Source organism: Bombina bombina, chromosome 6 (genome assembly GCF_027579735.1).
Source record: "Bombina bombina isolate aBomBom1 chromosome 6, aBomBom1.pri, whole genome shotgun sequence".
NCBI lineage: Eukaryota > Metazoa > Chordata > Amphibia > Anura > Bombinatoridae > Bombina > Bombina bombina.
In genome coordinates this window covers 889,305,659-889,333,577 of record NC_069504.1, presented here as the reverse complement: position 1 = coordinate 889,333,577, position 27,919 = coordinate 889,305,659, and the positions used below count along the sequence as shown (strand labels likewise).

At 39.0% G+C, this 27,919-nt stretch overlaps 1 protein-coding gene across 2 annotated transcripts; it reads left to right on the top strand.

Annotated features, from left to right (window-relative positions):
* Positions 1–371: 371 nt before the first annotated feature.
* On the top strand, positions 372–25,279 carry CTDNEP1 (CTD nuclear envelope phosphatase 1). Of its 2 annotated transcripts, none has more exons than XM_053718440.1 (8): positions 372–779; positions 4,470–4,536; positions 4,716–4,834; positions 5,151–5,222; positions 8,871–8,987; positions 11,001–11,112; positions 11,936–12,020; positions 24,917–25,279. In XM_053718440.1, the coding sequence occupies exons 1-8, from the start codon at positions 678–680 to the stop codon at positions 24,975–24,977; spliced, it is 735 nt and encodes a 244-aa protein (XP_053574415.1). In that variant the 5' UTR covers positions 372–677; the 3' UTR covers positions 24,978–25,279. The 2 variants fall into 2 exon arrangements, with proteins under 2 accessions (XP_053574415.1, XP_053574414.1); XM_053718439.1 differs by having other exon boundaries at positions 4,716–4,870.
* Positions 25,280–27,919: the final 2,640 nt, after the last annotated feature.

The window sequence follows — 27,919 nt, the reverse complement described above, 5'->3', positions numbered from 1 at the left end:
AAATCACTGGACTAACACACGACTACTCCAATAAATATAATATATATATGTATATAGATATATATCCAATGGGTGGATCCAAGCACTCACTATTATATTTGTTGGGTACTCTCTATGGGCAAGATTACAAGTCGTGCGATATGGTCTTTTTGCATGTTGTTTGGTTTGGTTTTTTATAGATTAAACTGAAAGTAAAGTCACGAGACAGAGAACTGAAAGTCACTTCCATGGCGAATGGGAAAACACATCGCAAAAAACACTAGTCAATTATAGTGCGCATGCACAGTAAGTTAATGCGTGCTAGCGTCGTTGTTCATGCTCGTAACGCTTCTTGTGCGTTCCAACGAAACCGCACATGCGCAGTGGATTGACAACCCTCCATTATCGGAAGTGACGCGGGCGTTCCGCCATGGCGGCTGTCATACGGCTCCGCTGTACAGCCGTGACCGGGATGTGACTGAAAGCGTTAGCGGAAAGTAATTCCCTTTCCCCAATACCCATTGGAACTAAAATCTTCACTTTTCTTTGACTTCCGTTAAACCTGGTAAAAGACTAACACAGAAGAAAAAAACGCCTGTTCTTCTGCAGCGTGATACCGGCACCGGAAGCTCCCGCACCGGTTCCATCAAGAGGAAGCTTCCCCCGTCCCTTCTCTTGTTACCTGAAGCTTCCCCGGGATGATGCGGGCTCCGGGGCTGCTTGGGCTGCGAGGTTTCGTAGCGTTCGCGGTCAAACTGTGGAGCTTCGTTTTGTACTTGCTGAGGAAGCAGGTCCGCACTGTGAGTATGTCCTACCTGTTAGGTGAAACTGTTGCCAGGTTAGAGCCCACAAACCTATTCCGAGGCACTGTTGCGCTTTATGTAGTTGTTCCAGAAATGTCTGCATAAACTGTTTAACACTTATGTAATGTCAGCACCAACTCAGCCAAAGATTAAAGCGGATAATTCCTCTGAAAACCTAAACATACTTTTCTTGAAGATATCATTTTCAAATTCAGTATACAACATCATATTAATTAATACACACAACGGGAAAAGCCTAGTTCCTTCAAGGGGCAGTAAGAACCTTGCTTTATTAGTATGAAATGTTTAGTTATGCATATTAAAGTAACTTTGTAATATACTTTGATTTTTTCTCTCTCTATATTTCCATGTACTTTAGCCCTAAAAAAATGTGGTTTCTAATTCTCAGAGCATAAAGTGTACTTCGCTGACATCTCATGACTAACCATGCTACATATCTTTCCCTAATCAGCTCTAATAAATAACTGCAGAATAGTTTACTTTAAACTAATGTAATGATCTTCGCTAGCCATGCTGTCTTTAGACTCAAGCCTGGATTGGCTGCTTCAAATAAGGAAAGTGGTGGTGTTGGCTGTTAAAAAAAAAAACAGTTGCAGCAAACTTAAGTTTTTTAAAACCGATATGCTACTATATATAGCAAGCAAACAGAAATGTATTGTAATTGCAAGGTGTTTACTTTTCCTTTTATAGTCTGTGAAATTTGGAAATTCCAAGCCATATATATATATATATATATACACACAGATGATGGTAGTAAAGCCAAATTAAAGAAAAAGTGCAGCAGAAGTATTTGTGTAAGAAGTGTTTGTTTCAAAAACCTATTATGGCTATTATCAGGCTTTTATCTCATGAGATCTGTCATAATAGAGGCTAATTACATATCACTAATAATAATAAAATATATATATTTAAGGGGGAGGCTCATGGACTCCTACTAATTTTTAAATCTGCATGTGGGATAATATTGATCCGCTGAACTATTATTGTATTATCTTGTATTATATTTGAATATAAAATCGATTAATACTACATTGAACATTCTTTAGTTACTATTGTAAAAGAAATCTGAAGCAATTTGCAACATTATTACAGTTTTTTTTTGTAGAATGGGATTGGTTTACTATCTGGTCCTTCTACCCAGCATGCTAGTGTGATTATGTAGATACTGTTGCAATATCACAGCGTGGTGATTATATAGTGAAGGGGGGTTGCTTTGTTTATTTTTGACAGCAGATTTAGAACTGCAGATTCACTGCTTAAATATTTTATTATGTAGATACACAGTTGCATTATCACAGGGTGGTTATTGTATAATGAAGAGTTATTTTGTTTCCTTGTCACAGTTTATGGAGTTTAATTGATTTAACCATACTAGTTTTGACAGCAGATTCAGAACTGCAGATTCAGTATCCTGTTTGTAACTGGTAGTATGTCACACTGGTACCTCCCTATACTCATTTATATTGAAGAGGACAAGCAACTTGTTGAGTGGTCCCAAAATGTTATTCCCCTAGTAGTTTTTTAATTTGATCCTATTTCATTTACACAGTTGTTTGGATAATTAAGTGCTATAGAGTGCATCCTTTCTAGTCAGTTAAATATATATATATATACAGGGGCGTATTAAGGCATAGGCCAACGAGGCCGGTGCCTAGGGCAGCAGATTTTTAAGGGGCAGCAGAATTTTGAGTCCCTAGGGTCACTCTACTGAACTCAGGGCCGGGTGGCTAAATCAACCAGGGCCCGGCTATTGCTATCCCATGGGATTGTATGTGGGTGCGCATGACGTGGTGACAGTGGAGGCAGAGCTCACTTGCGCAGCCTGGTCTGGACTGAGAGGAAATGCGGTATTCTTCCTGGCTCCACTGCGTGATTGAGACTCACACAGACTACACAGTGCAGTGTGCACTACACCGTGACCACTGTGAAACAGCATATGCCTTTCTCCCTTCAATACATCTTCATTAGGCATTAAAATACTTAAACGGATTAGTCACTAAATACTTGTACATTTACTGTTTGTCTGTCTGTCATACATTCAAAGAATAAGTATTTATTGCTGAATCTATACAACTATGTGACTTAAAACACAACTGAAAATATGTTGTATGCATTTAATACATTCAGAAACAATACAAGTATATACTTTATTATGATTGTATCATGTGACTTTATCCCCTAGGATACAATTCCTAAACCTATCATAACTACTGTAGTATTTTTTTAAGTACTTTTAAAGGCCAGTTTGTATATTCATTACATATTTATCCAAGCAGATATTTTGCTTAAATAACTGTCAATCACCAAAGAAGATGTTTAAGGTTAAACAACTACCTACTGACAAGCTATCATACAGTGAAGGATATTTTTTTCTGATATAAACACTTTAATCATCTGACCTGCAAAATAATGTCTCTATCTATCTATATATAAGTGTGTGTGTGTGACCAGAGTGAATGCAAGCCCTTGTGAACATCTACTTTAAAAGAAATATGTCTTAAAAAAAGGCCTTAAACCTGGGGTGGGGGGGGGGGGGGGCAGCAGAATTTTGAGTGCCTAGGGCAGCACAAAACCTAAATACGCTATATATATATATATATATATATATATATATATATATATATATATATATATATATATATATATCCTCAAAAATTAAATTCCTAATCTATAAGCTAGGCCAAATGTTACCTGCTACTCCTGATATCTTGACCCCCTTTTTGCATGTTTAGCCATTTTGAAACACCTTATTGTGCAGTAGCTATTGTAAACCATAACAAATGAAAGTGACATGAAACCCTATTTTATTATTATATAGAGCATGTTAATTTTAATCCCTTTCTAATTAACTTCTATTTAATTTGTGTTGTTATCTTGGTATCCATTGTTGAAAAGGATACTTAGGTAGGCTTAGCAGCTGCTGATTGGTGGCTGCACATGTATGCTTCATTATTGGCTCACCCAGTGCGTTAACAAGCTCCCAGTAGTGCTTGCTTCAACAAAGGATACCAAGAGAATAAAGCAACTTATATAATAGCATGGACAACCATGGTTGGCCTTTAGTATTCCTGTTAAAACTGCCACCTATACTGTCAATAACGCAGTATTTGTTATTGAAAAGCTATGTAATCAAGATGTAGTGACAGTGGGGTAGAAAAAAAAGTGCCTACCCATTTGAAAAAGTTTCCCTGTATGCAATTACTTTGAATTAAAAAACAACTTATTAGTTGCTTGCTAAGTACATTTATGCCTTTTTAATGATGTTATTTGCTAAAAATTAACTGTTCTATGGGCACAGATCATTTCTTATTTCTCCACTGTATTCCTTTAAATTAATGTTTTAAGCGCATTCCCCTACTTTGTAACCTGACTAGGATGTTTTAGGCATGTAACTTTGTTTAAGGTGCAAGTTAAACTTGTTAAACACATTGTAAAGAAATGGTATTTATTTAAATATGAAATGAAACAGAGCATTTTGTTGGTGCTAGAAATGTTCCTCTAAACAGCAAGGACTACTCTGCAAATATCTATGAAAAATTACAATCTGTATTTTATGCCTTTTTTAGGTAGGTGCGCCATGATGATTGTGTATTATGAGGTAGCTTACTCTGCTTATTTAGGCATATTGTTTAAATAATCTGTCTTTATCATGTCCCATATCTGCAGGTTATCCAGTACCAGACTGTGAGATATGATATTCTTCCTATCTCTCCAACGTCTAGGAACAGACTCAGTAAGTTCATTCTATGAGTGACAGTTGTGTACCTATTTTTATTTTCTTATGTATACATTAGCTTCTCATCCTATCAGTTGAATCCTTCTCTTTATTATTATCTGATGTTATTATCTGTTATTTGTAGAGCGCCAACAGATTCCGCTTCTTTTGCTCAGTCTGTGTTTTTTTATTTTCAGGTCAGGTAAAAAGGAAAGTCCTTGTACTGGATTTGGATGAAACGCTCATCCACTCTCATCATGATGGTGTCTTGCGACCAACAGTACGACCAGGAACTCCACCTGACTTTATACTTAAAGTTAGTCGATCTGCCAGCCCCCCACCACAGCTGCTGGTCACTACCTTTTCTGCTATTCACCTTCTCTCCTCTTACAATTCACCTTTTTACTCACACCTGACATGATCAATGCTACTGCCATCTTTCATCATTTCCGGTCTCTGATTCTTCCTTTTGTGACACACACAGACCTTTTTTTTTCTTTTCTTCTGTCACTTGTTAGTCATCTTTTGCTTTTCTGGCCACCCTGTTTACTATTTTTTTTTTCCCAGTCCTTTCATTGTCATTCTATTTTTTAACTTTACCTTACTCTTTCTCTTTTTTGTTTTTATCCAAGGTTGTTATAGATAAACATCCTGTGCGATTCTTTGTACATAAACGACCGCATGTGGATTTCTTCCTTGAAGTGGTGAGTTTTCACAGCATGACAGGGACACTGATAATTTGATAGCAGTTTGTATTCCCTATACTTAAACTGAAGTTAACTGTTCTTATGTTTAATTAAAGTGACAGTTCACCCCAAAATTGTTTTAATTTTATTTGAAAGCTTTTAATAATGTAAGTATGCTAGTCTGAAACACTAAATGCACATTATTATCATCATATAGTTTTTTTTTTGTTCTTTTGTATTTTACCTTTTTGATCTGTGCGTTTAGTCCGAAGTTACTTCCTAGTTCTGGCCCTCCAATGACGTAATCACAAGTGTAAATGCGGACAAGCACTAAATAAAAGTGCGTCCGTGTTCCTCATTGCAGTTAGAATTTTGCTTGTGTCCAGACTCCTAATTTTTGCGCAGTCTCAGAAGGCACCCTCGCTGTACCGAAGGTTAGACTATCCCACAGATCACTGACAGCTTTGAACAACATTCTCAGTGCATAGTTAGATTTGTTCCATGGATGCTTGTTTCTAATAGTTATACAATGTAACAAACCCTTTTGCTAAGCAAAACCTCAAATGATCCGTGAAATCTCACATTCCAGGTTATGCCTCACGTAACTAACATCTCACATTGCAGGTTATCCCTTCACATTGCCGGTTATGCCACACGTAACTCACATTGCAGGTTATGTCTCATGTAATACATATAGAATAAATTTGCTGCCAATTCCTTATTAATCCTGCAATGATTGCTTGTGGCCAATGTTGAACTGTCTATTTGGTAATTTTAGGCTATATGTGTTACATGAGACATAACCTGGAATGTCAGATGTCAGTTACGTGTGGCATAACCAGCAATGTGAGATGTTAGTTACGTGAGGGATATTCTGCAATGTGACGGGATAACCTGCAATGTGAGAATTTAGTTACGTGAGGCATAAACGGCAATGTGAGATTTCACGGATCATCTGAGGGTTTCCTAAGCAAATGGGTATGTTACATTGTATAACTATTAGATTTTGCCACGGGTGCATGTTTCTAACTAGGCGCTTTGAATTTTGGAGTTAGCTTGTATGTGGAAAGATACAAAGAACTTGGGTTCTGTGCAAGCTCTCCCCTGATAATGTGCGCACACTTCCTTGATGTAGAGGACGCCCTTCTCTGCAATGGCGCATGCGGAGTAGAGAAAACGGCTATTTTGCATAGAATTGAATAAAATGATTTGATAGGTCACAGGGCGGGTAAAGAGAGTTTTCTAAGCACAACCCTTTTATCTGGGTGTTCCAGTATCGTTGAGCTTCAACACAAAGAAGCTGATTAAAAAGGTAAAAATATAGATTACACAGAACATAATTATTCAGTGTTCTCCGTTCCTTTACTTGCTAATGCGATGTTGCTGATAATGAGTTTTTGTACATTGAGTGAACTGGTCCTTTTTAAGCATAGTTTGAAAGAAGAGGTGCAACATTCATTATTTTTCCTGAAATCCTCCATTAAAACTGCTCTCTGCCTTAGAAAGGCTTGAGTGCATTGTGAAGCATGCTATACTGTGATTAGATTATTGCTGGAATTAATTTACTTCTGTCCCCTCCTTTGTTAATTAACTTAAAAATTCCCCGGTGTTTCTATAAAGTAATGTTAAATTGACTTTAAACCATTATAGCAAAGCTGTGCAAACAAAGTTTAGAAGAAGTCAAGCTCTGGGTATGTATGTATGTATGTATGTTCTCCCTGCAAGATCAGTCTATTTGGGGCTAGATTACAAGTGGCATGCAAACTGTTGTGCGTGAGTGATATCTGTTTTTTCTCCGCTTTTTGTGTGAAATGGAAATAGCATATTACGAGTTGACGGTAAATGTTTGCTTGAGCACAATAGCGATTTTTGCTTGTCAGGTTAAGGCAACTACAGAGCTCATGTAAAGGGTAGAGGAAGAAAAAGTTACATTAAACACAACATAAATACATGTAAAAGTACAGTTACTCATATTTTAAATGCTGTCTGATAAAAAAAATTTAAAAAGTTATAAGGGCTCAAAGAATGGTGTAAGGTTAGAAAAAAAAGTGGCCTGCAAAGGGTGGGGTATATATATATGTGTGTGTGTGTGTGTATATATATCTATCTATCTCATATACACACACACCCCCCTTTTGCAGGCCACTTTTTTTTCTAACCTTACACCATTCTTTGAGCATATATATATATATATATATATATATATATATATATATATATATATATATATATATATATATATATATATATATATATATATATATATATATATATATTTATTGTGTGTGTGTGTGTTTACAGTGTTATAAGGGCTGTGTAATTGTATGTGTAATTTGAATTCATATTTGTAATAGTTTTATATTTAATGATTCTATAATAATCATAGCAGTGTTTACAGTGAGAAGTCTGCAGAGTGCTTTTCCAAGTCTAATATTTAAAGAGCCACAATTATGAGAGCTAAATTATATGGAAAGGGGGCAAAATAAATAGTGTATTGCAAAGTTGTTTTACTATGCATATCTAAACCTTTAATATTAAAATTACAAGTTGTTTACTGTCCCTTTTGACTATGGGTTTAACACCTTTGCAGGGGTTAAACACAGTTATAGGCAAGAAAAAAAATGCTTATGCACATTTTCATGTTTTTTATTGCAGATTAATGTCCCTCTAATTGCTTATGATATGCATATGTCAAAATACTTGTTCTTTCATATTCCTTAATAAAATGTATACGTTAGTTGCTGCAAAGATTCATTACGTTTATGTAAAAAGTGTTAAGATATGGAATTGAAGTGCGAGTTAAATGCAGAGTGCATGAAGTTCTGTCATTGACTAAGTGTCGTCATGTTAGATGTTCTATTGGTGTCAGATGGACGGAGGGAACAGCTGAAGTTGAGAGTTTGCTTTTAGAAGAAAAGGTCACCAGAGAGCCTTGTAGTTTTCCAAACTCTAAGTTAAGAGGGAGTGAAAGGGACAGTAAGCACCTTGAGATTTTGATATAAAATGTTTAGTTATACATAATGAAAGAACTTTGTAATATATCTTTATGTATTTTGCCTTCTGTTTTTGTAATTTGGCTCTGAAAATTGAGCAATTTCTAATTTAATCTAACTTGAAATGCATCTTGCTGACTTCTCAGGGCTAACAATTCTACACATCTGTCCCTAATTGGTTTCTTCAGATAACTGCAAAACAATGTACTTTATACTAACTAAATGTCCATGACTAGTCATGTTGTCTGGACTAAAGACCAGATTGGTTCCTCTAAATAAAGCAAATGGTGATCAGAGTTTTGCTATTGATGTTGTTCTATAGCAACACAACCGAAATAGATGGCTATGAATTTTATATACTCTTTTTTTTTTTTTTTAGTTAATCTAACTAGCTCATTTTGTCCCTGCTTTAGTAATTACACTGTTAATGAAAAGTAAACTCTGCTGTAACTGAGAAAAATATAGAAATGTTTTAAAATGGAAACCGTTTGTAATAAAAATAGATGAAGAAGAGTGGGGAACTTTACTGATGATTATGATATTATAATATGATGGTAGGGTGTATGATTTGATCTACAAATGTACAATATATAGTGTTACATGCATCACCAATCTTTTAATTTTCTCAACGTATAATGAATTGGTGCTCTAGTAACTTGTGGTTACCTCCCAGGTCAGCCAGTGGTACGAGCTGGTGGTATTCACAGCCAGTATGGAGATATATGGCTCCGCTGTGGCTGATAAACTAGATAACAACAGAGGTATCTTGAGAAGGCGCTACTACAGACAGGTGAGATATACCTACTCAACCCAATACTCTTCCTGGTAAATATACACCTGTTGTGCTCCGTTTTCTGTTCATCTGGTCTACAGTGTGTTGCAGTATTAAAGGAACATGAAATTCAAAATAATACTTAGATCATGCCATTTTAAGAGACACTTCAGTTTAATTCTATTATCAAATTCCCTTTCTCTTGGTATCCTCTTTTTAAAAGCATATCTAGCATATTACTCTGGAGTAATACACTATAGGGAGCTAGCTGTTTGTTGGCGGTTACACACATGCCGCCTGTCAACAGATTAGAGCATCATCATGTCCCTTTAATGGCACATGAGTTACTTTAAAAATAAAAAGTTGTCAAAATTAGGATTCGAATACGGAAGAAGGTGACCACTCGTAGGACTCGGCTCTTTTCAGAGATGCATTTATTCTTGCGAAAGTTCAACACACTAGGATTTGCACAGATCTTAGTTTGTTGGACTTTCACAGGAATAAATGCTGCTCCAAAAAGAGACAAATCCCATGTTCTATAAGAACATACTGAGGTAGGTCCAGGAGTGTGTATTGGCCTTGAACATTACATGTATATTGTTACATCAAACATTGTCTTCTGTTATATAGTGCTCGGTGTACCTTTTAATGTCTTTACAGTATAGATATTTGTGTGAAGAGACAAGTGACATTGATGAGAGGGTTAATTTGTCTACATCGGAACAACGTTCCGATGTAAACAAATTGAAATCCTGCGATCGTGCACGCGATTGCAAGATTTCAATGATGGGATCGGGTCAGGGGGGGCGTCCCTGTGAGGCTAGGCACGCCCTACAGACCGCGATCACATCATAGGAAGTGCAGTTGGCTTTAGGACAGCCAACGGTTATGACGTTCTATTTCGTCATAACGGCACTAAAGCCCAGTGTAATTATGACAGAATAGAACGGCAGAACGGCGTTAAAGGGCCATTATAGTGCAAAAATACATGCTCTGATTTGTTTGAGCATGAAATTAACATTAGTGACATTGCAAAGCTGCATGTTCAATTACTTCAAATGGTGTTAAACACATAGTTAAAGTACCGATTGGGAGCCACAGGGCACTGTTTATCATAGGTGGACATGGCCACAGACCAAATCAGCAGTGGAAGTTGCATAATTAAGCTGTGTGGCTACCACTGAAGATTGACTGACTGTTTCTGCAGCTTCCAAGCAGTACTTTAAGGCCTTTACAGCATATTGGGTAATTAGTGTTAAAAATGTTAAACGCAGAAAATGTGCGCCTAGTGCATACTTCTCTGCTTTAGCAAAATATTATTTTAAATGTGATATACAAAGAAAATGCGCTTAGCTAAAAGTATCACACACTACACCTGCCATAACTTCTTCTCTATTAGGGAAACAAGATAGTGAGTGGGTCCAAGACTAAACATACTATAAAGGAATTAACATCCGGATTGGATAGTTTTTATGATAATTACAATATTAAAATCACAATGGAAATTTATTTCATTGTATTTTTCCGTTGTGATTTTAATATTGTAATTATCATATAAACTATCCAATCCAGATGTTAATAAATCCTTTATAGTATCTTTAGCCTTCGGCGCACTCACTATCTTCCTTTTTTCACAAAGTATTTTTAATGTAGGTGTGTGCTCAACGGTGTCATTAGTGACAGTATGAGTAACTAATCAAATCCTGGAAATATTGTGCAGAACAAATGGCTCACTTATTGGCTCACTGCATAATAGAAGGTGGCTTGTAGTGAAGCAGGTTTTTTTTTTCAGTTATTGCCTCTCCATTTTTTTTATTTTTTATCTAATTGATATAAAAGTACATATATTAACCACAATGCTGAATAAATAATATAAACAAAAATACATATTATAAATTCCAAGGTAGTTCTACAGTATAAGACATTATCTTCAATGTTACCAGCATTTATTTCTATCTTCCAAACAGCTGTTTTAAATAATGTACTTGTAACTGATCCATATTCATCAAATGTACATTTATACCCTTGCAGCACTGCACCTTGGAGTTAGGAAGTTACATTAAGGATCTCTCAGTGGTGCATAATGATCTCTCCAGTGTGGTGATTTTGGATAATTCACCAGGCGCCTACAGGAGTCACCCAGGTATCCATGGCAAATAAAATATATGCAAAGGGGAGCGCAGAATGTTGGGAGTTGGGCGGCCAGTGGAATCATGCGGGTGTCGCTTTGTAGACAGAACTGCTGGGATAATTTTCAGGTTGTGCACAAATTTGTGGCAAGTTTCAGTGGGTATGTATTGTCAGGGTGTAGGTTAGCATTCTAGAGCAGTACTTTATATGTACAATAGCTTTGTAGGTCAGCAGAGGTGGAGGGGGAGATAAAGGGATACATTATGGGAAGGCTCTGCTTGTGACTATATATGGAGACAACATTGTTGAGTTGTATAGTAACCCTAACTTATATATTTAGAAGTTAAATATTAAATGCATAGGGGGGGGCTTTGTACATTGTTTGTTTTTTTTATTGCTATTCTTTGTGTATAAGCTCACTATTGCCTCTTCTTCTACACTAATTTGCATGCTGTTTCCTTTATTAGTTGTGTCTTGTCCTGTTATTTCTAGCCTTGTTTCTCTCATTTGCACTCCTACAACCCTTTAATAATTCTAACTTGCTTCTAAACATTCCTCCTCCTATAAGGTAACTCCCCTATTCTGTTACTTGGAGCATTACCTTATGAGTGTTGTGTATTTCACACCTCTGGTATGTTAAACTTCCTCTTTTATTAATGTACTGACCCTTCTGTATCAGCTTCCTCCTCCACACCCTTTTACAGTGCTTGTACCCTTCCCTATTTACCTGTTACCTTCCCTTAGTCCTTATTCACTATTTGTATTGTAATGCTGCATTCTTTTTGTTTTGTTGTCTCCGTCATCAAGTCACTATTTAATTTTATCTGGTCTCTTAGATAATGCTATTCCAATAAAGTCTTGGTTCAGTGATCCGAGTGACACCGCCCTTCTAAATCTTCTACCAATGCTGGATGCACTGAGGCAAGTAACTGCCAAATCAACTATACTGCAATACTAACCCTTTAAAATTCAGTTAAGTGCAATGTAGTATTGATTTGCTATAACTTTCTGTTTCTCTTGTGTTCAGGTTTGGAATGTCACTGATCAGGTGGAAGAATTTGAGAATATATATATATATATATATATATATATATATATATATATATGTATATGTATATATATAACAGAATTTATGCTTACCTGATAAATTACTTTCTCCAACGGTGTGTCCGGTCCACGGCGTCATCCTTACTTTTGGGATATTCTCCTCCCCAACAGGAAATGGCAAAGAGTCCCAGCAAAGCCGGTCACATGATCCCTCCTAGGCTCCGCCCACCCCAGTCATTCGACCGACGGACAGGAGGAAATATATATAGGAGAAACCATATGATACCGTGGTGACTGTAGTTAGAGAAAATAATTCATCAGACCTGATTAAAAAAACCAGGGCGGGCCGTGGACCGGACACGCCGTTGGAGAAAGTAATTTATCAGGTAAGCATAAATTCTGTTTTCTCCAACATAGGTGTGTCCGGTCCACGGCGTCATCCTTACTTGTGGGAACCAATACCAAAGCTTTAGGACACTGATGAAGGGAGGGAGCAAATCAGGTCACCTAAACGGAAGGCACCACAGCTTGCAAAACCTTTCTCCCAAAAATAGCCTCCGAAGAAGCAAAAGTATCAAATTTGTAAAATTTGGCAAAAGTGTGCAGTGAAGACCAAGTCGCTGCCTTACATATCTGGTCAACAGAAGCCTCGTTCTTGAAGGCCCATGTGGAAGCCACAGCCCTAGTGGAGTGAGCTGTGATTCTTTCAGGAGGCTGCCGTCCGGCAGTCTCATAAGCCAATCGGATAATGCTTTTAAGCCAAAAGGAAAGAGAGGTAGAAGTCGCTTTTTGACCTCTCCTTTTACCAGAATAAACAACAAACAAGGAAGATGTTTGTCTGAAATCTTTAGTAGCCTCTAAATAGAATTTTAGAGCACGGACTACGTCCAAATTGTGTAACAAACGTTCCTTCTTTGAAACTGGATTCGGACACAAAGAAGGTACAACTATCTCCTGGTTAATATTTTTGTTGGAAACAACTTTCGGAAGAAAACCAGGCTTAGTACGCAAAACCACCTTATCTGCATGGAACACCAGATAGGGCGGAGAACACTGCAGAGCAGATAACTCTGAAACTCTTCTAGCAGAAGAAATTGCAACCAAAAACAAAACTTTCCAAGATAACTTAATATCTACGGAATGTAGGGGTTCAAACGGAACCCCTTGAAGAACTGAAAGAACTAGATTTAGACTCCAGGGAAGAGTCAAAGGTCTGTAAACAGGCTTGATTCTAACCAGAGCCTGAACAAATGCTTGAACATCTGGCACAGCTGCCAGCCTTTTGTGAAGTAAAACAGATAAAGCAGAGATCTGTCCCTTCAGAGAACTTGCAAATAATCCTTTCTCCAAACCTTCTTGTAGAAAGGATAGAATCTTAGGAATTTTTATCTTGTTCCATGGGAATCCTTTAGATTCACACCAACAGATATATTTTTTCCATATTTTATGGTAAATTTTTCTAGTTACAGGCTTTCTAGCCTGAATCAGAGTATCTATTACAGAATCTGAAAACCCACGCTTTGATAAAATCAAGCGTTCAATCTCCAAGCCGTCAGTTGGAGGGAAACCAGATTCGGATGTTCGAATGGACCTTGAACAAGAAGGTCCTGTCTCAAAGGTAGCTTCCATGGTGGAGCCGATGACATATTCACCAGGTCTGCATACCAAGTCCTGCGTGGCCACGCAGGAGCTATCAAGATCACCGAAGCCCTCTCCTGATTGATCCTGGCTACCAGCCTGGGAATGAGAGGAAACGGTGGGAATACATAAGCTAGGTTGAAGGTCCAAGGTGCTACTAGTGCATCTACTAGAGTCGCCTTGGGATCCCTGGATCTGGACCCGTAGCAAGGAACCTTGAAGTTCTGACGAGACGCCATCAGATCCATGTCTGGAATGCCCCATAATTGAGTTATTTGGGCAAAGATTTCCGGATGGAGTTCCCACTCCCCCGGATGGAATGTCTGACGACTCAGAAAATCCGCTTCCCAATTTTCCACTCCTGGGATGTGGATTGCAGACAAGTGGCAGGAGTGATCCTCCGCCCATTGAATTATTTTGGTCACTTCTTCCATCGCCAGGGAACTCCTTGTTCCCCCCTGATGATTGATATATGCAACAGTCGTCATGTTGTCTGATTGAAACCTTATGAATTTGGCCTTTGCTAGTTGAGGCCAAGCTTTGAGAGCATTGAATATCGCTCTCAGTTCCAGAATGTTTATCGGGAGAAGAGATTCTTCCCGAGACCATAGACCCTGAGCTTTCAGGGGTTCCCAGACCGCGCCCCAGCCCACCAGGCTGGCGTCGGTCGTGACAATGACCCAGTCTGGTCTGCGGAAGCTCATTCCCTGTGACAGATTGTCCAGGGTCAGCCACCAACGGAGTGAATCTCTGGTCTTTTGATCTACTTGAATCGTCGGAGACAAGTCTGTATAATCCCCATTCCACTATCTGAGCATGCACAGTTGTAATGGTCTTAGATGAATTTGTGCAAAAGGAACTATGTCCATTGCTGCAACCATCAATCCTATTACTTCCATGCACTGCGCTATGGAAGGACGAAGAACAGAATGAAGTACTTGACAAGAGCTTAGAATTTTTGATTTTCTGACCTCTGTCAGAAAAATCCTCATTTCTAAGGAATCTATTATTGTTCCCAAGAAGGGAACTCTTGTTGACGGGGACAGAGAACTTTATTCTATGTTCACTTTCCATCCGTGAGATCTGAGAAAGGCTAGGACGATGTCCGTATGAGCCTTTGCTTTTGACAGAGACGACGCTTGAATCAGGATGTCGTCCAAGTAAGGTACTACTGCAATGCCCCTTGGTCTTAGAACCGCTAGAAGGGACCCTAGTACCTTTGTGAAAATCCTTGGAGCAGTGGCTAATCCGAATGGAAGTGCCACAAACTGGTAATGCTTGTCCAGAAAAGCGAACCTTAGGAACTGATGATGTTCCTTGTGGATAGGAATATGTAGGTATGCATCCTTTAAATCCACGGTAGTCATAAATTGATTTTCCTGGATAGTAGGTAGGATCGTTCGAATAGTTTCCATTTTGAACGATGGAACCTTGAGAAATTTGTTTAGGATCTTGAGATCCAAAATTGGTCTGAATGTTCCCTCTTTTTTGGGAACTATGAACAGGTTGGAATAAAAACCCATCCCTTGTTCTCTTATTGGAACTGGATGAATCACTCCCATCTTTAACAGGTCTTCTACATAATGTAAGAATGCCTGTCTTTTTATTTGGTTTGAAGATAGACCTGTGGAACCTTCCCCTTGGGGGTAGTTCCTTGAATTCCAGGAGATAACCTTGAGAAACTATTTCTAGCGCCCAAGGATCCTGAACATCTCTTGCCCAAGCCTGAGCAAAGAGAGAAAGTCTGCCCCCCACCAGATCCGGTCCCGGATCGGGGGCCATCCCTTCATGCTGTTTTGGTAGCAGTGGTAGGCTTCTTGGCCTGCTTACCCTTGTTCCAGCCTTGCATTGGTCTCCAGGCTGGTTTGGGTTGTGAAGTATTACCCTCTTGCTTAGAGGATGTAGAATTAGAGGCTGGTCCGTTTCTGCGAAAGGGACGAAAATTAGGCTTATTTTTAGCCTTAAAAGACCTATCCTGTGGGAGGGCGTGGCCCTTTCCCCCAGTGATGTCTGAAATAATCTCTTTCAAATCAGGTCCAAATAATGTTTTACCCTTGAAAGGGATGTTAAGCAATTTTGTCTTGGAAGACACATCCGCTGACCAAGACTTTAGCCAAAGCGCTCTGCGCGCCACGATAGCAAACCCTGAATTTTTCGCCGCTAATCTAGCTAATTGCATAGCGGCATCTAAAATAAAAGAGTTAGCCAATTTAAGTGCTTGAACTCTGTCCATAACCTCCTCATACGAAGATTCTTTATTGAGCGACTTTTCTAGTTCCTCGAACCAGAAACACGCTGCCGTAGTGACAGGAACAATGCATGAAATTGGTTGTAGAAGGTAACCTTGCTGAACAAAAATCTTTTTAAGCAAACCCTCTAATTTCTTATCCATAGGATCTTTGAAAGCACAACTATCTTCGATAGGAATAGTAGTGCGTTTGTTTAGAGTAGAAACCGCCCCCTCGACCTTGGGGACTGTCTGCCATAAGTCCTTTCTGGGGTCGACTATAGGAAATAATTTCTTAAATATAGGGGGGGGGACAAAAGGTATGCCGGGCCTTTCCCACTCTTTATTTACTATGTCCGCCACCCGCTTGGGTATAGGAAAAGCGTCGGGGGGGCACCGGAACCTCTAGGAACTTGTCCATCTTACATAATTTCTCTGGAATGACCAAATTGTCACAATCATCCAGAGTAGATAATACCTCCTTAAGCAGTGCGCGGAGATGTTCTAATTTAAATTTAAATGTTACAACATCAGGTTCAGCTTGTTGAGAAATTTTTCCTGAATCTGAAATTTCTCCCTCAGACAAAACCTCCCTCCTGGCCCCTTCAGATTGGTGTGAGGGTATGTCAGAACAGTTATCATCAGCGTCCTCTTGCTCTTCAGTGTTTAAAACAGAGCAATCGCGCTTTCTCTGATAAGTAGGCATTTTGGATAAAATGTTTGCTATAGAGTTATCCATTACAGCCGTTAATTGTTGCATGGTAATAAGAATTGGCGCACTAGATGTACTAGGGGCCTCTTGTGTGGGCAAAACTGGTGTAGACACAGAAGGGGATGATGTAGTATCATGTTTACTCCCCTCATTTGAGGAATCATCTTGGGCAATATCATTATCTGTGGCATTGCTGTCCCTACTTTGTTTGGACACTATGGCACAATTATCACATAAATTTAAATGGGGAGACACCTTGGCTTTCATACATATAGAACATAGCTTATCTGATGGTACAGACATGTTAAACAGGCTTAAACTTGTCAACAAAGCACAAAAAACGTTTTAAAATAAAACCGTTACTGTCACTTTAAATTTCAAACTGAAAACACTTTATTACTGAATATGTGAAAAAGTATGAAGGAATTGTTCATAATTCACCAAAATTTCACCACAGTGTCTTAAAGCATTAAAGGTATTGCACACCAAATTTCAGAGCTTTAACCCTTAAATTAACGGAACCGGAGCCGTTTTTACATTTAACCCCCATACAGTCCCAGCTATATGCTTTGCTGAGATCCAACCAAGCCCAGAGGGGAATACGATACCAAATGATGCTTTCTATAAGCTTTTTCAGTGATTCTTAGCTCCTCACACATGCATCTGCATGCCTTGCTCTCCAAAAACAACTGCGCATTAGTGGCGCGAAAATGAGGCTCTGTCTATAACTAGAAAAGGCCCCCATCTGAAAAAGGTGTCCAACACAGTGCCTGCCGTTTTTCTAAACAATCCCCAAGATTATAATAACCATTAATAGTTAGAATCTGCAAAATATGCCTAGCAAAGCAATCGTTTTAGCCCAGAAAAATTTCTACCAGTTTTTTAAGCCCTTATGAAGCCCTTTATTCTTTTATTTAACTAAGAAAATGGCTTACCGGTCCCCATAAGGGGAAATGACAGCCTTCCAGCATTACATAGTCTTGTTAGAAATATGGCCAGTCATACCTTAAGCAGAAAAGTCTGCCAACTGTTTCCCCCAACTGAAGTTACTTCATCTCAACAGTCCTGTGTGGAAACAGCAATCGATTTTAGTAACCTGCTAAAATCATCTTCCTCTTACAAACAGAAATCTTCATCTTTTTTCTGTTTCAGAGTAAATAGTACATACCAGCACTATTTTAAAATAACACTTGATTGAAGAATAAAAACTACATTTAAACACCAAAAAACTCTTAACCATCTCCGTGGAGATGTTGCCTGTGCAACGGCAAAGAGAATGACTGGGGTGGGCGGAGCCTAGGAGGGATCATGTGACCGGCTTTGCTGGGACTCTTTGCCATTTCCTGTTGGGGAGGAGAATATCCCACAAGTAAGGATGACTCCGTGGACCGGACACACCTATGTTGGAGAAATATATATATTTTTTTAATTTTATTTAAAGGGACACTAAACCCAAATGTTTTCTTTCATGATTCACATAGAGCATGCAATCTTAAAGGGACACTGAACCCAATTTTTTTTTTCTTTCGGGATTCAGATAGCTTGCAATATTAAACAACTTTCTAATTTACTCATCAATTTTTCTTCTTCTTTTGCTATCTTTATTTAAAAAAAGAAGGCATCTAAGGTTTTTTTTTTTTTGGTTTAGAACTATGGACAGCACTTTTTTATTGGTGGATGAATTTATCCACCAATTAACAATGACAACCCAGGTTGTTCACCAAAAATGGGCCGGCATCTAAACTTACATTCTTGCATTTCAAATAGAGATACCAAGAGAATAAAGAAAATTTGATAATAGCAGTAAATTAGAAAGTTGCTTAAAATGTCATGCTTTATCTGAATAACAAAAGAAAAAATGTGGGTTCAGTTTCCCTTTAAGCAACTGTAATTCTGACTTCACTGCCCGATTTAACGTAATCTTGTGTGATTTTTAACACACCACACATTTGGGATTATTTAAATTATGTGACAAAGAATGTTACGAAACTTGGTAAAATCTAACTACTGATGAAACATTTTAGATTTTTATTTGTAAAAAAAATAGGCAGATAGCTAAGATGGTATTTAGATTATGGCTCAAACATCAGATATACAAAAGGAAATCTTGAAACCCTTCCAGAAAGCAGGATATGCGCTGCCTGCACTTAGAAACCTTATCGTATTAGAATAATGTCTTAAGGGTGGCTATAGATAGGTGGGAATAACCAATATTAATTTTAATTATTCTTTTAGAATTATCCCTTTTTCTCTTGTAAGATGTATCCAGTCCACGGATTCATCCATTACTGTGGGATATTCTCCTTCCCAACAGGAAGCTGCAAGAGGACACCCACAGCAGAGCTGTCTATATAGCTCCTCTCCTAACTGCCACCCCCAATCATTCTCTTGCAGCTCTCAACAAGAAAGGAAGTATCAAGAGAGATGTGTTGAATTAGTGTAGTTTATCTTCAATCAAAAGTTTATTTTTAAACGGTAACGGCGTTGTACTGTTTTTACCTCAGGCAGAAATTAGAAGAAGAGTTCTGCCTGAGGTTTTTGATGATCTTAGCAGGTTGTAACTAAGGTCCACTGCTGTTCTCACACATAACTGAAGAGTATGGGAAAACTTCAGCTGGGGGAACGGCCTGCAGAATTAACTGCTCTGAGGTTTTGTTTTGTGCCTACAAAAGTCGTTTTATGGGAAGGTAGGAGCCACAGTAGAGCTGTGGCAGTTTGCTTGTGACTGTTATAACTGTTTTACCGTTTTTTTGCTTCGTTTTTGAGCCTGAGGGGTTAATCATCCATTTGCAAGTGGGTGCAATGCTATTTTAGTCTATTATACACACTGTAAAAATGTCATAGTTAACTGCTTTTTTTCACTGTGTTGCAGTTTTTGTGTTTGTTTTTTTCCCTTAAAGGCACAGTACCGTTTTTTATATTCTGCTTTTTCACATTAATTAAAGTGTTTTCCAAGCTTGCTGGTCTCATTACTAGTCTGTTAAACATGTCTGACATAGAGGAAACTCCTTGTTCATTATGTTTAGAAGCCATTGTGGAACCCCCTCTTAGAATGTGTACCAAATGCACTGATCTTACTATAAGTTATAAAGACCATATTCTGGCTTTAAAAGATTTATCACCAGAGGAAATTGACAAGGGGGAAGTTATGCCGACTAACTCTCCCCACGTGTCAGAGCCTATAACTCCCGCTCAAGGGACGCCAAGTACATCTAGCGCACCCATTGCGTATACTTTACAAGACATGGCGGCAGTTATGAATCATACCCTTACAGAGGTATTGTCCAAACTGCCAGGGTTACAAGGAAAGCGAGACAGCTCTGGGGCTAGAACAAATACAGAGCTCTCTGACGCTTTAGTAGCTATGTCTGATATACCCTCACAATGTGCAGAAGCTGAAGCAGGAGTGCTTCTATCTGTGGGTGATTTTTCTGACTCAGGGAAGACACTTCAACATGATTCTGATATGTCTACATTTAAATTTAAGCTTGAACACCTCCGCATGTTGCTCAGGGAGGTTTTAGCAACTCTGGATGACTGACGCCATTGTAGTCCCAGAGAAATTGTGTAAATTGGATAAATACTATGCAGTGCCTGTTTACACTGATGTTTTTCCAATACCTAAGAGGTTTTCAGAAATTACTAAGGAATGGGATAGACCAGGTGTACCGTTCTCTCCCCCTCCTGTTTTTAAAAAGATGTTTCCTATAGATGCCGCTACACGGGACTTGTGGCAAACGGTCCCTAAGGTGGAAGGAGCAGTCTCTACCCTAGCGAAGCGTACAACTATCCCTGTCGAGGACAGTTGTGCTTTTCTAGATCCAATGGACAAAAAATTAGAGGGTTACCTTAAGAAAATTTTTACTCAACAAGGTTTTATTCTCCAGCCCCTTGCATGCATTGCCCCTGTCACTGCTGCTGCGGCCTTCTGGTTTGAGTCTCTAGAAGAGGCTCTACAGGTAGAAACCCCATTGGATGTTATCCTTGACAAGCTTAAAGCTCTTAAGCTAGCCAATTCATTTGTTTCTGACGCCGTTGTTCATTTAACCAAGCTAACGGCTAAAAACTCAGGTTTTGCTATTCGGGCGCTATGGCTTAAATCCTGGTCAGCTGACGTTGCTTCAAAGTCTAAGCTTCTCAACATTCCCTTCAAGGGGCAGACCCTATTCGGGCCTGGACTGAAGGAGATCATTTCTGATATTACTGGAGGAAAAGGTCACACCCTTCCTCAGGATAGGTCCAACAAATTAAGGACCAAACAGACTAATTTTCGTTCCTTTTGAAACTTCAAGAGTGGCGAAGCTTCAACTTCCTCTAATACAAAACAAGAGGGAAATTTTGCCCAGTCCAAGCCGGTCTGGAGACCTAACCAGGCTTGGAACAAAGGAAAGCAGGCCAAAAAACCTGCTGCTGCCTCTTAAACAGCATGAAGGATCAGCCCCCGATCCGGAAACGGATCTAGTAGGGGGTAGACTTTCTCTCTTCGCCCAGGCTTGGGCAAGAGATGTCCAGGATCACGGGTCGTTGGAAATTGTGTCCCAGGGATATCTTCTGGAATTAAAAGCTTCTTCCTCAAAAGGGAGATTTCATCTCTCACAATTATCTGCAAACCAGATAAAGAGAGAGGCATTCTTACATTGTGTTCAAGACCTCCTAGTTATGGGAGTGATCCACCCAGTTCCAAAGGAGGAACAGGGGCAAGGCTTCTATTCAAATCTGTTTGTAGTTCCCAAGAAAGAGGGAACCTTCAGACCAATCTTAGATCTCAAGATCCTAAACAAATTCTCAGGGTCCCATCCTTCAAGATGGAGACTATTCGAACCATCCTACCTATGATCCAGGAGGGTCAATATATGACTACCGTGGACTTAAAGGATGCTTATCTTCACATTCCGATACACAGAGATCATCATCGGTTTCTCAGGTTCGCCTTCCTAAACAGGCATTACCAGTTTGTAGCTCTTCCCTTTGGGTTAGCTACGGCACTAAGAATCTTTACGACTCTTAGTGGTCCTAAGGCCGCGGGGTATAGCAGTAGCCCCTTACCTAGACGACATTCTGATACAGGCGTCGAATTTTCAAATCGCCAGGTCCCATACGGACATTGTTCTGGCATTCCTGAGGTCTCATGGGTGGAAAGTGAACGAAGAAAAGAGTTCTCTATCCCCTCTCACAAGAGTTTCCTTCCTAGGAACTCTGATAGATTCTGTAGAAATGAAGATTTACCTGACAGAGGCCAGGTTGTCAAAACTTCTAAATTCCTGCCGTGTTCTTTATTCTACTTCTCGCCCTTCAGTGGCTCAGTGTATGGAAGTAATCGGCTTAAAGGGCCACTGTAAGTAAATTTTTTTCTATGCCTGTTACTTACTAACTACCCCAAATACGCTTTTTATCAATAGCATTTCATTAACGTATCTCTACCGTATATCAGAAATCTTGTCTGCAAATTTAATTGTTTTCCAAACCCACTCCGTGGGTATCCTTTGCTCTGTACCAATTCGTTTACAATACCTAGGTTTCAAAATGGCGCTTTAAACACAGTTATTGGTTTAAGTATTTTGAACACTCGGTGCTGAAAATAGTGGGCAGGATAACGTGACATCATCGGCGAATAAAATATATAACTTTTAGAACGTTATGAAACTTCGTTTTGGAGAAAATATAGGTCAGTAGGTTTTAATTAATGTTTATTAACTTTAATATGTTAGTTATTTAGCTTAAAAATTATAACAGAAAGTAATCCTTTAATGGTAGCGGCAATTGACATAGTGCCGTTTGCCCGCCTACATCTCAGACCGCTGTAACTTTGCATGCTCAGTCAGTGGAATGGGGACTACACAGATTTGTCCCCTCTACTAAATCTGGATCAAGAGACCAGGGATTCTCTTCTCTGGTGGCTATGCCGGGTCCATCTGTCCAAGGGTATGACTTTTCGCATGCCAGATTGGACAATAGTAACGACAGATGCCAGACTTCTGGGGTGCAGTCTGGAACTCCCTGAAGGCTCAGGGCTCGTGAACTCAGGAGGAGACACTCCTTCCGATAAATATTCTGGAACTAAGAGCGATATTCAATGCTCTTCAGGCTTGGCCTCAGCTTGCTGCGGTCAGGTTCATCAGATTTCAGTCGGACAATATCACGACTGTAGCCTACATCAACCATCAAGGGGGAACAAGGAGTTCCCTAGCAATGTTGGAGGTTTCAAAAATAATTCTATGGGCAGAGGTTCACTCTTGCCATCTATCAGCTATCCATATCCCAGGAGTAGAGAATTGGGAGGCGGATTTTCTAAGTCGGTAGACTTTTCATCCGGGGGAGTGGCAACTCCATCCGGAGGTGTTTGCACAGTTGATTCAACTTTGGGGCAAACCTGAACTGGATCTCATGGCGTCTCGTCAGAACGCCAAACTTCCTTGTTACGGGTCCAGGTCCAGGGATCCCAAGGCAGCCCTGATAGATGCTCTAGCAGCTCCTTGGTCCTTCAACCTGGCTTATGTGTTTCCACCGTTTCCTCTGCTCCCTCATCTGATTGCCAAGATCAAGCAGGAGAGGGCTTCGGTGATTTTGATAGCACCAGCGTGGCCACGCAGGACTTGGTATGCAGATCTGGTGGACATGTCATCCCTTCCACCATGGACTCTGCCGCTGAGGCAGGACCTTCTACTTCAGGGTCCTTTCAACCATCCAAATCTAATTTCTCTACGTCTGACTGCTTGGAGATTGCTAAGGAGTATAATCCGCTTAGCTTATGAGACTGCTGGCCAGCAGCCTCCTGAAAGAATTACAGCTCATTCCACTAGAGCGGTGGCTTCCACATGGGCTTTTAAAAATGAGGCTTCTGTTGAACAGATTTGTAAGGCGGCGACTTGTTCTTCGCTTCATACTTTTTCTAAATTCTACAAATTTTATACTTTTGCTTCTTCGGAGGCTATTTTTGGGAGAAAGGTCTTACAGGCAGTGGTGCCTTCCATTTAAGCGCCTGCCTTGTCCCTCCCTTCATCCGTGTCCTATAGCTTTGGTATTGGTATCCCACAAGTGATGGATCAATCCGTGGACTGGATACACCTTACAAGAGAAAACAAAATTTATGCTTACCTGATGAATTTATTTCTCTTGTGGTGTATCCAGTCCACGGCCCGCCCTGTCATTTTAAGGCAGGTGTTTTTTATTTTTAAACTACAGTCACCACTGCACCCTATAGTTTCTCTTTTCTCTTGCTTGTCTTCGGTCGAATGACTGGAGCTGGCAGTTAGGGGAGGAGCTATATAGACAGCTCTGCTGTGGGTGATCCTCTTGCAGCTTCCTGTTGGGAAGGAGAATATCCCACAAGTAATGGATGATCCGTGGACTGGATACACCACAAGAGAAATAAATTTATCAGGTAAGCATAAATATTTATTTATTTTTTTCCTCCTTTTCTCCCCCCCCCTCCTTTTTTCTCTTTTTTTTTTTTTTTTTACATTTTTTTTTTATAGAAACTCAATACAGCAAATGTATAAAATAGGAAAAGAAATTAATGTAATATTGAAAACAGATAAAATGTATAAACTATTCTTGTTACTCTTTGAAATTGGTTGGAATTAATGGAAAGTATACCATAATTGAAATGATTGACATTCTATTTTGTTGTAACAAAAGAAAGAATAGATTGTAATTTAATAACTATGTGAATTTCTTAGTTAATATCTTCAGTTGATTGATTAAACCTTTGACCAAAATAATGCAAAAAAGGGGAAATATTTATTTTATCATACATTATTCAACTACCATCTGTAATGTATACAGTATGTTATGATATTTGTTTTGTAACTATGTATTAATTGACTGGAAAAAAAATAATAAATATAGATAGAGAGAGAGAGAGATATTGATTATTTATAATATATATATATTATTTAGATATATAAAAGGTAAAAATGAATCACAATAAAATTAAAGCTTTGACATTTTCTATCCTAGCTATTAAGTGATACTTGGTTAAGTATGGAAGTTTATAAATAAGTTTTTTTGGTTTGTTTTTTGACAACTCCCCCCCCCCCCCCCCCATAAAAAAATGTATATTTAACTAGCAGACGGTTTATTCTAATGTTGTATTTGCATTTTTTTAGTTGAATTCCAGTATATAATTTGTAGGAAGTATGTAGTGCTGGTAATATGAAGGTTTTAATGCACAGCCTTTGATCCTTTCCATAGGTTCACTGCAGATGTCCGCTCCGTTTTGAGCCGCAATCTTCACCAGCACAGACTGTGGTGACAGTGACCCCCGCCGCCCCACCTCCTGGATACTCCCTGCCCCATCATCACCAACCCTCCTCTGCCTTATCCCCCCTCCTCATCTGCAGAAAGAGACTGTACCCCTCAAAAGGGGAGGAGGATCCAGAACTCCCCCCTTTCTACCTCTAGGACACTCAATGTGGGGGGAGGGTGATGACCATGGACTCTAAATCCCACCCCTCTTTTATGGGGCTGGCGGTTGTTTCGAGGGGCTTGAGGGGGGAGGGGGGGTCTGGTTTTTAATTGTAGACTTTCTTGTATAAAGAGAATTATTTCAAGTTATATTTTTATACATTTCTTTTACTGCCCTCTAAGATGAACACCTTTTTCGTATTGTTTGTATTTTGGGCAAGTGTTGCACATATTTCCACTTTTTCATTGCTTTGGGCTATTCAGGGATTCCAGCTCACATCTCCAAGGGCCACAAAGTACTTAAACTATCATTTATAATGCACATCTAAGCAAGTGTGTTAGATGGAGAACTACAGAATGCAGTGTGTTACTGGAGAAACTTAAAAAACAAAAGTGGTAATATAAAAAGCAGCATTTTTTTTTGGGGGGGGGGGAATGGGACATCTGAAAGTGAAATATAAAAATTTTGGCTGTAGTGTGATATTCATTGCAAAGTTGTGGGAGAGTTAAATATTTTCCACTTATTTCATTGTTAGTTCCATATGAGTGCAAAGTCTCCTATTCAGTTGCCACTGCAGTACAGTAGGGATCTCCCCCTTCTCTTGCCTGGGTGGGTGGAAAATCTGGATGTTCTTTCTCTGCGAATCATTGGTGAGCAGTATGAGTCCTAACATTCTCTCCCTTTTTAGTCATTGTTCAGTTTATTTTGTCCCCTTTTCTCCTATCTGTTCAAAAGCAAACATGTGACTAAATTGTTTACCCATTTACTCCTAATTGTGAGCAGTACATTTTGTGATGTGCCTTAGTCCTCCATTTAGCAGTGAGCTTAATTGTATAACCTCCTCTTTCTTTAATTTCTCTTGTTTAGAAGTGAGCTAGCTTGTTTTCCTCTTATCCCTCCTAGCAAATATTTGAATCTTGAAAGAGATCAGTGAGCATTCAAATCAAACATTTCGGAGCAGGAAAACAAAACCATCTCAATCCCCCAACAATCAGATATAGAGAAGTAGAGTGCAGTACAATAACTAAAGCGAAAATCACACACTCAGTAGGCAATGAGCATACAAATCAAAGTGAGTTGTGTGATGTTCCTTTTCGGTCAGTGTAAATTGTTGAATAATTCACTATGCTATCCTTTTCTGCCCTTGGGGTTGTCAGTACTGATGAGGGTACCATTTGCATTTTTAATATTTTTTCCTAGTAGTAGAACTGGTTTGTTTCGCTTAATGGACGGCACATACAGCAATTGCTGACTTCTCAAGGCTTCTCAACACTGCTACATATATGTCCATATTTGGCTTTATAAAATAACAGCTGCAAAACAATGCACTTTCTACTAACTTTATTACCGTGGCTAACCTTGTATTCTGTAGATTTAAGCCCAGATTAGTTTCTCCAAATAAGGAAAATGGTGGGTGGAGTTTATTGAAAAATAATTGCAGTAAAAAGGATGTTTGTTTTACAAACGTTTAGACTTGGCTGATGTTATTTTATAGCAACATAACAGAAATGTCTTGTAATTACAAGGTGTTTACTGTCCCTTTAATTCTCCTAACCTTGGGTGTTTCAAAAATTACTGAATAATAGCTTGATTGTCATTGGAAAGGCATGTTACCATCTTATTAAAAAGGTTGATGGAGTTTCTTGCTGTGAATAGCATCTTTCAGCGTTACATCTCCATGGAAACTATAAAGTTTAGTGACTAAGTGTGACTGTAAAGTGCCATGCTTTGAACTGATTGGTTGATTTGTTTGATTCCCATTCCTCCCTATAACTCTGTTGGCTGTGTAGTTTACTCCTCCCCTGGAGGGAACAGTAGTGACTTGGTACTGTATTCTTTCTGCTTTTACACTAAGGACCTGTGTTGTATACTAGTTTCATCGTCCTCCGGTATTAAGATGGTTGTTTGTGCGCATTTTGTTGACTCTCCCTTACCGTTACCTGCTGTAATTTGGTGTTTCCCATAGTAAATTATATTTAATCTGTTTTAATAAAGCTGGTCGAGCTAATCCTTCTCCTCTGAGGTTTAGCAGAGACTGTTTCTAGTCTGTTGGTGAAATTGGTGGAAAACATTACATCAATGAGAAAAACCGTATATATAATTATCAGTTGAACTGACAGATGTACAAGCATCATTTGTAAATAACTTTCCAGCATGCTGTTGAAATGGCTACCCGTATTCTCAAAGATATTAATACCCTCAGCGAGTATCCATTTCCTTATAAGATCCTGTAACTAGCTAATTCTCGTAAAAGGCTGACACACTGCAATGCAAAGGCAATGAAAGTTCTGAGAGACTGTAGGACTTCGTCTACAGCTTATTATTGGAACACTTAAAATTATTCAAGGTTCAAATTATGATTGTGCTTTGAAATAGATAATCTTATTAAGAGTACATTTTTCTCTTGTAAGGTGTCTCCAGTCCACGGATCATCCATTACTTGTGGGATATTCTCCTTCCCAACATTTAGCGGCAAGAGGATCACCCACAGCAGAGCTGTCTATATAGCTCCTCCCCTAACTGCCACTCCCAGTCATTCTCTTGCAGCTCTCGACACGATAGGAAGTAGCTAGAGAGATGTGGTGAATTTATGTAGTTTATCTTCAATCAAAAGTTTATTATTTTCAAATGGTACCGGAGTTGTACTGTTTTAGCCTCAGGCAGAAAGTTGAAGAAGAGTCTGCCTGTGGTTTTTGATGATCTTAGCAGGTTGTAACTAAGATCCATTGCTGTTCTCACACATAACAGAACAGATGAGGTAACTTCAGCTGGGGGAATGCCGTGCAGGG

Excerpts from the sequence above, each read along its gene's own strand:
- CTDNEP1 (XM_053718439.1), top strand. The coding sequence starts at position 678 with ATGATGCGGGCTCCGGGGCTGCTTGGGCTGCGAGGTTTCGTAGCGTTC. Across the intron at positions 780-4,469 it reads TGAGGAAGCAGGTCCGCACT|GTTATCCAGTACCAGACTGT; the intron begins GTGAGTATGTCC and ends CCATATCTGCAG. Across the intron at positions 11,113-11,935 it reads CGCCTACAGGAGTCACCCAG|ATAATGCTATTCCAATAAAG; the intron begins GTATCCATGGCA and ends CTGGTCTCTTAG.